Source organism: Callithrix jacchus, chromosome 9, assembly GCF_049354715.1.
Source record: "Callithrix jacchus isolate 240 chromosome 9, calJac240_pri, whole genome shotgun sequence".
Lineage (NCBI taxonomy): Eukaryota > Metazoa > Chordata > Mammalia > Primates > Cebidae > Callithrix > Callithrix jacchus.
The window spans coordinates 13,326,143-13,341,004 of NC_133510.1; the positions used below are offsets into that span (position 1 = coordinate 13,326,143).

Here is a 14,862-nt window from a genome sequence, read left to right on the forward strand (position 1 = left end):
GAGGTCCTCTGCTTCTTGAGGCCAGAGACCATTTTGTATCCATTGTGGTGCCTTCCCCAGCATCCAGCAGAGTGTGCTGGACATAGGAAGAGCTCACCGGGTGAGTATCTTTTTAAAATAACTATCCTGTGTAAAGCAACAAGGGAGTAGGGTACCAGGAAACAAACAACAACAAAAAACATGCTTCCTACCGGCCCCTGAAAGAGATGACAGTCCCACTTACGGAGTATCCGGTCAGTAACTCTAGGGAAAGCATGTGTGTTGGCTTACGCAGGTGGGTTAGTTTGGTTTTGACTGGGTGAATATCGCGGGTAGCATGGGATTCTCGTCGGCACTGTGGACTTTTTCTGTGGGGGCATAATTCTAATAGACGGATTTTGCATTTTGGCCAGATTGAGTCAGGTGAGGTGAGGACTGGCAGGGGGTGCAACAGGGCCCTCTGCCAAATATTCTCAACCCAGGAGAATAGCTTGGGTCCCCCGATCAGTGTATCCCTTTAGACCAAGTGTAGGCTGGGGGTTGGGGGAAGGGGACAAGTAAGGCTTGGGGAGGCTAGAGCAAGATTCTTAGAACATGGCACTCATTCATAGGAGACTGAACTCTACTATTCTCTCTTCTGCCGTAAGCTGTGTGGCCTTGGGGAAGTTACTTGACTTCTCTGGCCTCAGCTGCCTCCCATCTCCGGGACTCTTTCCCTGGCCTCCATCTCTGAAGTTTCTTTTCCCCTCCACACCCCTGCACTTGGCCTTCTCTTGCTTTAGGACTTGCTTTAGATGCCTCTTCCTCCTCTCCGGCAGCTTTCCCTGCCTCCCGAGCCTGCACTGGGTGCCCCTTCTCCGTGATCCCACAGCACCGAGGTGTCTCCGTCACAGCCCTTCAGCCCTGTGTCAGCCTATCCTGTTTGCTTGACCCTCCTCCTTGAAAAGCAGGTGCATGATCTGTTCCTCATTATATTCTCAGTGCTTAGTGCAGTGCTTGGCGAAGAAGCTGCTGGAAGGATGAGAAGGGGGAAATGATCACTTAGTGACATAAAAGGGGATGGGATGGGTATACAGCCTGGGGCCAGGGCCTGACTGTGCCTTAGGTCTCTTTGATATCTAAGACTTGGTATTCCGACCCAGTGATTCCACCAGCCACATCCTGTGTTCCATGGCCTGGGAGAAGTTTTGGACAGTTGTATCTCCTCAGCCCACCGACCTGCCAGGCCTCCTCTATCAGCCAGTCCAGACCCCCAGGAGTGTTTTCCTTGGCTCTTGGCTCTTCTCCCTCCTTCACCTCTGCTGTAGCCCAAGCCCCACTGATGTTGCCTCTCAACAGTTCCCAAATCCCACCCTCTCTGCCTTCCCTGCTGCCCCTGCCTGAGAAGACCGGCCATCCTCCCTCTTGCCTGCACCCCTGGGGACACCTGTGCTTCCCCTGCTTTGAGCTGTGCCTCTTCCAATCTCATCTCCACATCGCAGCTGAGTCATCTTCCTAAAGTGCACCTCCGACCGTGCTGATCCACGGAAAAGCCTCTGATGGCTCTCACGGTGTGCAAGACAGAGGCCTCTCCAGGCTGCCCTGCCACAGGCCCAGCCCCACGGGGGTTCCAGCCATTCCATTTGCTGTCCTGAATCTCGAGCCATCCTCACCTCTAGGCCTTCATGTGTTTTTTGTTTCCTCTCCTGGGGATACTCCCTGCCTGTCCCCCACCCTGCCTGCTGCACCTGGGAGACCTCTGCTCATACTTCAGGTCACAGGCAAAGCACATGCTTTTTCCCATTGCCTGATGCCTCCTCTGTGCTGCCTGGGAGTGGGAGCTGTCCCCTCAAAAGCACAGACCATGTTGTTCTCAGGACTGTGTGTTGAGCAGGTAGTGCTCAGGACCCCTGCAGGGTGCTGCATGGCCTGCGAGAAGAGCCAGCACTCCTGGAGCCATGCCCTGGGCACTGCCCTGCTCTCGACCACCTTTGCCACCCTGCATGGTCCTGGGTGCCTCAGAGATGCTCAGCAGGGAAGGAACATACAAACAAAGGCACAACCAAGCGAATGAGTGAACAAGGCCTACCCTCCAGCTTCCTGTTCTCCCTGTTGGCCCTGTCCCCAGCAGCTGATCTGAGTCAGCAAGACGGTCCTCCCGCCAGCTCTTCTCCCCTTCTCCATCTGCTTTCGACCCTCTCACCCCACCCCAGCAGTCCTGGGGGATACAACCGAGGGCAGGGTAAGGAGGGAGCATGCAGGCCCCTTTGGGGAGCCCTCTAGGAAAGTAGCTGTGGCCAGGAGACAGCGGGCCCAGGTGTGATTTGGAAATTCCCCCAACCTCTCTAGGGAGTTTGTATCCTGTTGGTGCCCTTCGTGGCCATCTGAATTGCAGAGCTCTCTGGGCTGCCCAGGCCAGGGGGCTGTGGAGCTTGGCCAGTAAAATCTGGGCCCCACTTCTGGAGCCAGGCCTTGGACAGAGCCATGTTTTGCTGGAGAGCAGCCCCTCCCCACAGAGCCCCATACCCAAGCCTCAGGAAGATGTGGTGGCTGTGTTTCTAAGTCACTTTCCCTCTTTGGGCCTTGGTTTCCTCATGTGTGAACCAAGGGTTGTACCAGGGGACCTCCTGGCCACTTCCACGCTGAAGGTGAGATTTCTACCATGGGCACAGAAGGCACCCAGGCACCAGGCTTCAGAGGATGGTGGTGAAGACAGGGCACTCCAGGGGTTGTCCCTCCACCTGGTTCATCCAGTTCAGGGAACAGCACTGCACAGCTGCTCTGTCCCAGGCCCTGTGCTAGGCCTTGACGCTATGATGCAAAAGACACAGGCCTAGTCTTTGGGGTGCCCATAGCCCAGTGGCGGGCAGGCGTGGGTCCGGCACCAGTGGTACTACCTGAGCACTAGCTCTGTCAGGCCCAGGCTCACAATTGCCATGTGTTACCCCCCCGGGTCTGCACAATGTCCCTGCGAGGTTGACCCCTTTACTGTCCCCGTTTCTGGAATGGGAAGATTAAGAATAAGTGATGTTAAGTGACTTGCCCCAGGACACAGCCCTAGGAAGTCCTACAGCCAAGACATGGACTCCGCAGCCCATGGTTTTAACCCAGTACCTTCCGCCGGCTCTTGGCATTACTGTGAGGACCACGCCCCATGGAACCAGCACACAGGGTCTGTGGAGCATGAGGAGGGCAGATAGCCCAACCTGAGTCCAGAGCCAGCTCCTGGGGCAGCTCCACTGGAGAGTCTCATGACCTCACTACTAGCTGAGTCATAGTGTGTACCTAGCTGCCCACTCCCACGAAGGCTTCAGTGCCCTGCATGTCATACACTTGCTATATTCCAGACAGCAGGCTGGGAGGAGGGCACACAGAGCAGGTGTGATCCCCCCTGCATTGTGGGAGGCCACAGCCCTGCCCAGTACAGACCCAAGGCTCCCATGGGCTCTCTGAACGCCCCCACAGTGCCAGCCTCCCCAATTTCTCTGCTCCTCAGCCTCACACCAGGGCCCACCTGCCAAGTCCTGGAGGCTCACAACATGCTGTGCTTTCCTGGTCTCAACTGGGAAGTCGTGGATGGGAGTAAACCTTGCTCACATTTGGAAGTCCCCCCACACCTGGCCGGCACTCCTCAGCATTGCTCCCCAGCTAGCAGCTCTTCCTCCCCCTGCTCTGGCTTGGTCACCATCTCTCAGCGGCCTCTTCGGGCTCAGCTGTCGCAGCAGCCTATAAAGAGAGAGCATGTTCTAATTAACACTAAGAGGCTCATTAGAGAGAGGGAGCCCCCCTTGGTCCCCTTCGCTGCTTCTTCTGGCAGAAGCTGAGAAACTGCTCTCTTGGGAGGAGGTGAGGCCATCATTCCTCGTAATTCACATGGTCTAGAGGGAAGTGAGCAGAGCTGCTCCCTGGCCAATGGGCCCAGAGACCCCTCCCTCCCAGGGCTGCCTCTCCTCCCACACCTCTCTGCTCTCTGACCTGGCCCCAGCTCAGAATGGGATTGGGGTAAATGGGAGGGCCTCGCTGTCGTGAATGGAGCTGACATGGGCCATTACTGAGTCCCCAGGTCCTGCGAGGATGCAGGGGCTCGGAGGAAGGATGGAGTCCTGGGTTCCAAGCCCAGACCTGGATGAGAGTCTGGATTTGTATTTCCCTGGGGTCTCAGGAGAGAGTTCAGTTTAGTTCATGTCTGCAAACACTTATGCAGCCTCAGCCACAGGTCTGGCACAGCACTGGGCACAAGAGATGCAGAGACGGATGTCTTGCCTGTGATGGGCAGTCCACTGTGAGAGCTCTGAGCAGGGTGTGGCACTGAGCATGGAGGGTGGGTGTTGAAAAATGCACGGTTTGAACAAAGAGACCTTCCAAACAGGCTTTGTGTGAGCAACATGGCTGTTTATTCACCTGGGTGCAGGTGGGCTAAGGCCAAAAAGGGCATTAGCAAAGGGCAGTGGGATAGGAGTTGGTTTTATAGGTTTGGGTAGTTTTTTGGGGGGCGGGGGTGTTACAGAGTAAGTTCACTTACAGTGGTGGGGGTTAGGGGCAAGGAGTATGCTGACCACAAGTTCAGTCACAATGGCAGGGTTGGGTGACAGGTATTTACATTATCATAAGAACAGTTAAGATGGCAGACAGGGTTGGATGAGGGGCTTGTCCAGGGAAGCTCTGCTGGGTGATCAGGGACAATGGCAAACCCAGGCAGGAGGTGGGAGACATCAGCTGAGGCAAGCAGAACTTCCGACTTTCAGGCTCCAGGCTTGCATATGGAGACTGACAGTGGGGAGGAAGGTGTAGGGGACAGTGCAGGTTGGGGGTGTGGCAGGGCCAAGTCTGGGGTCACTGGGAGATGGTTGTTAAGCGGGTTGGGACACATGATGGTGAGCCCAGAACTGAATTCCAGCGTTACTCAGGGAGCAGTTTCTCCATGCCAGTTAAGGTGCTGGGTGCTCCACAGGGTGACTAAGGCATATTTGATGCCATGAATAATGTATGCTCTGTTGGAGCCTGGGGGAGGGAGAAGGAGGGAAGGATGGGTTGGAGAAAGGCCACAAAGATTAGTGAAGAAAGAAGACTGAATGTCAAAGAGAAGAGACAGGGTCTCCCAAGGCAGGGAGACCCTGTCTGTTCAGAGCATTGAGAGGGCTGCATGGACGAGGCACATTTGAGATAGGTCTCGAAGAAGAGGACATTTCTACCTGGAGGAAAGGGGAGGCTGGGAGTTGAGGCTGGGGAGAGCATTGCAGCCTGGGAGATAACGCTAATGAGTGCCCAAGCAGGGGGCCTTGGGGTTGGGAGGGGAGAGCAGACAGGAACTGGTGAGCGATGTGGACTTCTCGGAGTAGGACTTTGTGACCCAGCGAGATCGTTAGGGTTGAAAAACCAGCAAGAAGCGTTTTTACCTGTTTGGGGTAATGGTTCTCAAAGAAAAGCCTGTGTTGACACGTGCCCTGTGAGAGCTTGGGTCTGGTTCTGCAGTGTAAGGTCACAGTGGGAGTGAGCAGGACACGGAGGTCGTGAGGATGCTGCTAGCGTGGTCCAAGCGGGAAGCCCAAGAGCCCTACGTGGGGACGTTCTGGAAGGAAAATCATGGATGATCGCAAAAGGCGTCGGGGGGTTCTGGGCAGGAGCTGCACAGTGGACAGGGCAAACCGGAACCCAGGACAAGGCAAGCTTCCAGGCTGGGTGCTCGTCAGGCCGAGAAGGAAGTCAGCAAGAGCTGGTGTGGGTGAGGTAGGAAAACAGTGGCCGAGTCTGCATGGACAGAGCACCCACAGGCTGTTGGAAATGCGGGTCTAGGGTCAAGGCTGGGAATGGAGACTTGGGAGTCATTCCTGTCATCGTCACTGTCACCATTAAGCTCCTGCTCTGTGCTGGGTGCTGTATGAAATAATTTAATGCTCACGAGAAGATACAGGGTCAGCAGGATAAACCCCACTTAATAGGTATGAAAACTGAGAGTCTGAGATGTTAATTCATCCAAGGCCCATTAGCAGGGATCTGGGGCTGGGCATTCCCCTTATTTGCCACCTGCTTATCAGCCCATCCAAGTAGAGTGAAGTTGAGAGAGTGGACCAGGTCCTCAGAGGGAAGGCAGATGGGGCTGAGAAAGTATCAGCCTGGGCAGCGCATTTACAGTGGCCCAGAAGGCTCTGCCTGACACAGCTCCCCTCTTATTTCATTGTTAATTATCACCCGTCACGGGCTCCTCTGTTGACGTCCAACACAGAAGCCATGGACAAGGTCCAGAGTGTACGGGGAAAATTAAAACGCGTGTGAGACTGGCAATAGCACACATGTGACTTGTAATCAGCGCATCTAGGGGTTTTATGGACAGAATACAGGATGAAGGGGTTGTAGGGAGACAGGACAACCAGGATAGACTGAGTCATGGACCCTGGGGAGAGTTGCAGAAAGGAGTCGGGAGGGGGTCTGAGGAGGGCCGTGGGGCTGAGCCGCAAGCCCTAGATCTGCCTCTTCCGTGCTGGTTGGCCTCAGATGAAAATGTCTCGTCCTGAGCACCCTTGTCTGAGACGGGAGGCAGCAGGAGCCAGAGCGCAGGGCTCAGAGCAGCCAGGTTGGATCAGTATCTGGCATTTGCTCCTGATGTGAGGCAGACCGTAGTGTTCCATGAGGTTCAGTGGAAAACAGGGAGAAAGGGAATGGGCTAGTGCCCCAGAGGCAGGGGAGTCAGCAGAGTTACTCTGTGGCCTGGGGAGATCTGGGAGGCTCTGTGGGCAGGTGCAAAGCTGCAGATAGGAGAAAGGAAATGGGACTAAAAAGAGCACCTGGAGGGTGCGCCGAACACGAAAAGGAACGAGGAGTGGGAGAGCACCGGCTGTGGGTCAGATTAGGAAGGTTTTTGAGAGTCACAAATACAACTTTGGAATTAATTTGTCCAATACATACTCATTGGAGGCCTACTATGTGCTGGGCACTGTCCAAGTGTTGGAGGAGACAGCAGTGACCTGTCTCCTCCTAGGGCAAAACCTGCCCTAGTGGGGCTTGATGACTAGTGGAGGACATGATGGGACAGATTCAAGAATTTAAAATCTGGTTTTCTTCCCTGCTTGAGTGAAGCATAGACATTGCCCATAAGTCGACAGAGCCTCCTAGGGTTACATCAGGCAGTGTTCTGCCTCCAAGCGGGATGACGCCATGTCAAGGGCGTGGACCCCATCACCGTTTTGGAAGCATCTCAAGCAACGGATTTCATGACTTCCCTGTGTTGCCAGGGAAGGAATGCTCTTGGGCCTGGGGTTTCCCTAGAAGTACAAATGGGCCAGGTGGGAAAGAAATGTGAAATCTGGCCAGGCACGGTGGCTCACACCTGTAATCCCAGCACTTTGGGAGGCCGAGGTGGGTGGATCACCGGAGGTCATGAGTTCAAGACCAGCCTGGTCAACATGGCAAAAACCAGTCTCTACTAAAAAAAATACAAAAATTAGCCAGATACAGTGTTGCGTATCTGTAATCCCAGCTATTCAAGAGGCTGAGGCAGGAGAATCACTTGAACCCAGGAGGCAGAGGTTGTGGTGAGCTAAGATCGTGCCACTGAACTCCAGCCTGGGCAACAGGGCAAGACTCCATCTCAAAAAAAAAAAAAAAAGAAATGTGAAATCTGTCAGTTTCTCATAGTGCTTGAGTAGGGGTGACAGACAGAAATTGACAGAAAAGGAGATAGTTTAGTGATCAGTTCCCTTCCTCTCTACATTTCCCCTTAGGGAAGGACTTTCCTGCCTAAACCAAGGCCAAGTTCCCCTTCCAGGCCTCAGGGAACGTGTCAAAGTTCAGTAGGGAGAATGAGCCAAACTACATTATTTCTGCAGGAGCAGGAAGAGAATGCCTCTGAGGCAAGTATCTGTTTCTCTGACAGGTGTGTGAGGTCATACCGAGTAAAGATCAAGTGGGCAACTGTCCAACTGGTACCATGGGCAGAATTCTAAGATGGCCCCAAGTCCCCTCCACACTGGTGCACACATCCTATGTAATCCCCTTCCCTCGAGTATGGGCAGGATGAGTGAACATGATGGTTACCAATCGGTTGATTTTGAGTTAATAAAAAGAAGCATCATCTGGGGTGAGTCTGAGGTAATAGGTTAGCCCTATAAATGAAGCTGAAGCCCCAGAGAGACACTGTCCTGTTGGCCTTGAAGGAGTGAGGTACCAGGTTATGGAGAGGGCCACATGGCAGGGAACAGCATGGCAGGGAATAGCAGGCAGGGAACAGCAGGCAACTCTAGTGACTGAGGGCCTAAGTCCCATGATTGCAGGGAACTGAATTGTGCCAACAAGAGTGAGCTCTAGGGAGGACCCCACACCTTAGATGATATTGCAGCCTCTACTGACACCCTGGTTTCAGTCTGGTGAGATCCTGAGCAGAGAACTCAGATGAGCTGTACCCAGACTAGACTCACAGAGCTATGAGAAATAAACAGGTGTTGCTTCACATAGCTGGATTTGTGGTAATGTGTTACACAGCACTAGATGAGGAGTACACTTGGTGTGGTTTAGAGCACCTCAAAGAGCCCTCCAACAGGGGGATTGTGACAGCACTGGGAGCTTCCTACAGCTCAGGGCCTTTTCCCTTGTGAAATGCAAGCACCTTTGGGAGAAACCACATAGGAAGCCTTAGTCGCCATTCACACATTAATCTGCATAAGTTCCATCAACTCCGAGGGTAAGGTTGGATGTCAGGGAAGACAGCAGCTTCCCAGTCCTTTCCTGAGGGGTTTCAATAGGGAGGAAAAGTGAGAGCATAGCAACCAAAGAGGAGAAAGCCCATGGACGGGAGGACAGAGCCGAGAGGAGGCACACTGGCCCCAGGTATGAGAATAAGGAAGGGCACTGAAATGCCAGGCTGGAAGCACTGAAGATGAGCGTTGAGGATGTCCTGTTTTACCTCGGATTGTCCTTGGGATTGGGGTTGTATTCACAAGGTCTTCTGGGCTAAGAGGGTTCCTCTGTTGTCCGGCTAGTGGGGTACCCATCACGCCCTGCAAGGGAGGGAGCAGAGGGCACGGCTGGGCTGTGGGAGGCAGTGATTCATTCTGGCTGCAGCCTTTGGGGGCTCCAGTGGAGCAGGAAGTGGGTTGAAGTGTTGTGCTGAGGGATGGAGTGTGGCCTTTCTACCCGGACCCCTGCCACCTGTTATCCCTGGAGAACACGGGAGTGGCGTTGTCATTCTTGCCTTGAGTTGTTCATCTCAATGCACTCATCCTGATTCTCAGCTCGGGAAGGACACCATGGGTAAGTGGCATGTCTGGTTGTGAATGGAACAGAATTTCAGGGCCCACAAACACTCTCACTTCCAAAACCTCTCTGAGGGCTGATCAGAGTCTAGGATGCCACCATTTAAGCCCATAACCTTCACATAGACCTTGTCCCTATTTAAAGGCAGAAGCCTCTAGGGGCATGGCTCAGTCACAGCTTCCCAGCCCTTTCCTGAGGCATTTCAATAGGGAGGAAAAGTGAGAGCATAGCAACCTGAGAGGAAAAAGCCGATGGACAGGAGGACAGAGCTGAGAGGAGGCACGCTGGCCCCCTGACAGAAGTTGTCTTGGGATCAGATCTGCCCAGGTGAGGTGCCATGCCCCCAAGCTCACCCCACCCAGCCCTGCCCTGGTTGGACAGCTCCCATCAAAAGAACAGAGGTGACTCAAATTGGAGAACTCTTGATAATGGTGGCCTGGAAGGACCCCCATTCTTGGGACATTCAGTCAACTTTTTAGCAAATCCGCATTCATTGAGCACCCACTATGTACTGGGAAAAGGGAGACGGTCCAACCCCAATCTCAACCCTTCTAATGTTCCCAGGGAAAGAGAACCACCCCAATGCAGAGACGTGGTTGCTGGGGAGGAGTGGGGGAACAGGAAGAGCCATGAAGGGTTTTTTTAGCATTTCTGTTTTTCATTGTTTATTTTTAAAGTTTTCGCAGAAGTAGAAACAACAGTGTTATAATTCCCATCATCGAGCTCTAACTATTTTATTATTATTTATTAATATTAATATTGTGTCATCTAACTTTTCCACATTTTTGACAGAATACAAATTCAAGATATCATGCATTGCACCCATAAGTACTTCTGTATGCATCTCTGACATGAACTTAAAAAAAAAATAGAGACAAGGTCTCCCTCTTTTGGTAAGGCTGGAGTGCTGTGGTGCAATCATAGCTCACTGTGGTTTCTGACTCTTTGGGCTCAAGCAGTCCTCCCACCTCAGACTTCCCAGTAGCTGAGGACCACAGGTGTGCACCAGGATACCCAGTTAATTTTCTTTTTTAGAGAGACAAGGTCTAGCTATGTTGCCTAGGCTGGCCTCAAACTCCTGAGCTCAAGCAATACTCTCTCCTCAGCCTCCCAAGATGCTAGGATTACAGGCCTGCGCTAGTGCGCCAGGCCGTGAACATTTTGTAATACCTGCCACAGCATCAAAATCTGACCACCATACACAGCACCTCTCTCTGGCCCTTGGGACATTACCAGTCCCCAGAACTGAAACCTCTATCCTACACCTCTAGGAGGCTTACCAAGCACCTGGGCCCTGTGGCCATGACACGCTAGGCGGTTCAGACTTGAGCTGCCCCGGAGCCCTGCGCTGTGCATTCCGGAGCCCCACACTGTGCATTCCGGACCCCCCATCTCCGCACTGTGCATTTCAGACCCTACGCCCCGCACTGTGTATTCCGGGGTTCCCCCCCCGCACCGTGCAGTCCAGAGCCCTCCCCCCCGCACTGTGCATCCCGGAGCCTCCCCCGCCCCCCAGCACTGTGCATTCCGGAGCCCTCCCCGCCCCCCCTGCACTTTGCATTCTGGTGCCCCCGCACCGTGCAGTCCGGAGCCCCACACTGTGCATTCCGGAGCCCAGCGCTGTGCATACTAAGCTCCGCCCAATTTTGGCGGTTGACTCCGCCACCCCTCAGAAGGATTGACCACCCTCCCCCTCTGAGCCCTTCCTCCTCTCTGTCCTTGTTCTTGCAGATTGAAATGCTAGAACACAAGTACGGTGGCCACCTCGTGTCCCGGCGCGCCGCTTGCACCATCCAAACCGCCTTCCGCCAATACCAGCTCAGCAAGAACTTCGAGAAAATCCGCAACTCACTCCTGGAGAGCCGCCGGCCACGGCGGATCTCCCTGCGCAAGGTGCGGTCACCCACCGCCGAGAGCCTGGCTGCAGAGAAAGCGCTCATGGAGGGCTACGGCCTCATGGGACTGCCCCTGGTGCGTTCGCCCTCCCTGCCGCCCACCTTCGCGGGCACCCTCACCGAGCTGGAGGACTCTTTCACCGAGCAGGTGCAATCCCTAGCCAAGTCCATCGATGACGCGCTTAGCACCTGGAGCCTCAAGACCATGTGCTCCCTGCAGGAAAGCAGCGCTTACCAGCTCCACCAGGCCCTGCAGGCAGCCGCGGGGACCTCAGGCCTGGAGGCAGAGATGCTGGAGCCGGAGAACGCAGGCCCCGGGCCTGGGGATGAGGCTCCGGAGACCCCCAGCCTGCCCCCGGGCCACAGCGGCACCCTCATGATGGCTTTCCGGGACGTCACGGTACAGATCGCCAACCAGAACATCTCCGTTTCCTCCTCCACGGCTCTGTCCGTAGCCAACTGCCTGGGCGCACAGACAGCCCAGGCCACAGCAGAGCCCACCGAAGGCAAGGCTGAGCAGGGCGAGACCCTGGGACAGGAGGCCCTGGAAGTCCCCGCCGTGGGCCAGGGGGACATGTCAGCAGAGGACACATGCACAGAGGCTGGGGCTAGTGGGGTGGTGGATGAAGCCACAGCAGCCAAAGCAGAGGAGGAAGAGGAGGCAGCGGAGGTGGGGAAAGGGGCCGAGGCTGAGGCAGGCGACTTGGAGCAGCTGAGCAGCAGCAGCATGTCCACCAAATCTGCCAAGTCAGGCACGGAAGTGTCGGCCTCCGCCTCCAAGGAGGCTCTGCAGGCCATGATCCTGAGCCTGCCGCGCTACCACTGCGAGAACCCAGCCAGCTGCAAGTCGCCCACGCTCTCCACCGACACCCTGCGCAAGCGCCTCTATCGCATCGGCCTCAACCTCTTCAACATGTAAGTGAGCCCTGGCCCCAGCGTCCTGGGAGGGAGGGAAGGAGGAGGGGCACCTCCCCTCCACCAAGCAGGGCACCAGATAACTTCCCACAGCATCCCAGGGTCCTCCAGGATCATCTGTGCGATGCCTGATCCCTGAGGTCATGTTTAGGAAGTACGCATTTATTTTTAAGCATTCTGAGTTTATTTTAAAAGGAAGATTAAAGGAAAAGATAACACATCTAACACATGCTTTCACAACTTACAGTTTAACATGAAGAGAATGTAAAAGAAAAGACAGTATTAAGTAAATAACAGTCCAGGCAGTTTGAGGATTGAGCAGCAATCATTCCGGTGGAATAGGAAGCCAGGGAAACCACATTAGCTCCCTGGGTTGATGAAATGCAGGGCTGGGTGGGGGAGGGAAGAGAGGCCCTTTGTAAAGAATGCCAGCGGGGGAGCGGGGGGAGGCGATGGCTACGAGGAAGAGAGAGTGTGAGGCAGGCAGAGGCAGAGTAGAAAGAGAACCGGGGAGAAATGACTGACTGCCATAGCTCAGACACCACAACGAGACCAGGACAGGTTTTGCCCCAAATGTGCACAGAGGTAAGGAAGCACACCTGCCCCTCCCATGGAATTGTAAAGTCCAGGAGGCACCAGTCTCCATCCTTCACTCAACCCTTCCTTCATAAGCTCCAGCCAAGAGCACATCTCTGCTGCCTCAGTGGTTGGTCATTCATTCATTCAGCTGTTATTTATTGGGTGCCAGGCACTGTGACCACAGAGGTGAGTAGGACACATCCCCTGGCCTCAAGGGGCTCCTAGTCTAGGAAAAGCAGCTGCTGTTTATAGCATCTGTAATCTTCCCAACAGTATCTAACAGAGGCATTACCATGCTGTTAACTCACACCAGTAAGGCGAGTTGCACGCAATGAGATAGCTAGTACCCGGCAGCCCAAGGGGAAGGCGGATCTGACTCCAAACCATGCCCCTCCATAGTGGCACTTCTGCACGCACATGAAAATTCATGCAGATACTCATCTCCCTCAAGACAGTTGTTCTTCAGCTATCCATAATGCAGGACCAGTTTTGTTCCCCCATACCCCCCTGAAAATGCATTGTGGGCTGATACTTTTGTAAATCGCAATAAAAATGGGTGGCTAGAAAAACAATCACTTGCCTGGTTGTCCCAGAAATGTCAAAGCATTATGAAAGATTCTGAGCACTTACGCTGTGTTTCTGTGCTTATCTCCTCCTGGACCAGTGAGAAACAGCTCAGGAAGCAGCATGGCCGCAAAGCTTGCAAAGGGATGAGGGGGTGTGGCAGAGAGTTCACCTCTGTTTCTTCCACCCTCTCTCCAGGGTCAGGGAGTCTGCAGTGGGGACCTGCATATTGACAACAGGATATGGGTAGGGGGAAGGGCCGGCCTGGGGTAAGACCCAGGAGACAGGTACAGAGAAGGGCATTTCTCCTCCACCTGCTCTGGGATTCATTTTGTTTCCAGATCTACGCCGTCCTCCTTATGGTCACACACCATCCTCTGCATGAGGACGTTCAGCGAGTTGAGGCTTTGGTGAGAGATGCTTCCGATAGGGAACTGGATTTCCAAGAGTCTCTGGGCACTTCTATGGGTGGAAGATGGAAGAAAGAGTCATGGATGGCTTCAGCTCACCCTCTACTGCTTCTCCCACCCCACCTGCAGAAACCCAGACAAGGGCATCCAGTTCCTCATCTCCCGCGGCTTCATCCCTGACACCCCCATTGGTGTGGCCCATTTCCTCCTCCAGCGAAAGGGCCTCAGCCGCCAGATGATTGGAGAGTTCCTGGGCAACAGCAAGAAGCAGTTCAACCGCGATGTGCTGGAGTGAGTACCCCGCGCTCCAGGCTGCCCCCACTCCTTCCCACACCCCACCTGCCCCGGCTCTCTCTGTGAGCTCCTTGGTGAAATCCTCACTCCAGTTCTAACAGCTTCCAGCTTCCAGATTGGCCACAGGAACCAGAATCCCCTCTTTAGCCCATCACCCCAGTGGGACGGAGTCCTGTCTCCCCTTAGAGTCATTGACTGAGTTTGCTCCAGGCTCCATGTGAGGCACCAGGGATACAGAAATGGTCCAAAGAGGCACAAAACCTTTTCTCCCTGCCACCCTCCAGGGTAAGAGAAACCAGGAAAAGGAGAGCCCCTCAGTCCCCTTCCCCCAGGGCCTTCCCGTTCCCCAAGTTCATTTTCATATCGCTGGAGGCAAAATGTGAGGCAGAAAAAAGAAGGCGCTAGACTGAGGTTTTAGATCAAGGAAATACTACAATTCCGTGCAGAGAAATCAATCAATAAAATCATGACCAAAGAAAAACTGTTTTAAAGTCCAGTAGCAGTGTGGGGTCCCCAAGGGGGCTGCCTTTGCCCCCACTCAGCTCTGATAGTGTGGACAGGCAAGAGTCTCTTCACACTCACGCCTTGTCCTGAGTAAGAGCAGGGCTAGCCCTCCTCTGGGGCTGAGGGGCAAGGCCATGCACCCACTCCTCCCTGGGACATCTGCTCCGGCCCCTACCATATCCCATGTTCTTTCTGCCTTTCACTAGTACCCTAGGCTGGCTTCCTTCTTGAAGGTCACCATTCTGCAGGTACCCTCCCTCTTTTATCTTCCCTCTTTCTCCTTGGGGACAGTCAGCAGAAGGGTCTCCCCAGAGGCCCTGGGAGAAGCTCTCCCTTTCATGCTCGCCCCTGGAGTAGCAAGGGACCGCCAGAGAGGGTTTGGACCCTCAGGGAGTCACCCACCCAGTGGTCAGCATCCCTGGAGTGGGACCTCAGAGATTTAGCTTCAATTTATGGAGCCATCTTGGTGCTGCGTGCCCACGTGGAGAAGCCCCTGT

General features: G+C 54.4%; 1 protein-coding gene across 23 annotated transcripts in view; it reads left to right on the top strand.

The window, feature by feature from the left end:
- Positions 1 to 14,862, top strand: part of IQSEC3 (IQ motif and Sec7 domain ArfGEF 3) — a 114,578-nt gene that overhangs the window by 64,198 nt on the left and 35,518 nt on the right. For all 23 annotated transcript variants that reach the window (XR_013522466.1, XR_013522468.1, XR_013522465.1 and 20 more), the window contains 2 exons: positions 10,936 to 12,014; positions 13,697 to 13,858. Coding sequence is in view for 9 of the 23 variants with exons in the window: in XM_078338324.1 (XP_078194450.1) it covers positions 10,936 to 12,014; positions 13,697 to 13,858 (1,241 nt within the window). In the remaining 14 variants the exon portion in view is untranslated. The remainder of the gene's footprint in view (positions 1 to 10,935; positions 12,015 to 13,696; positions 13,859 to 14,862) is intronic.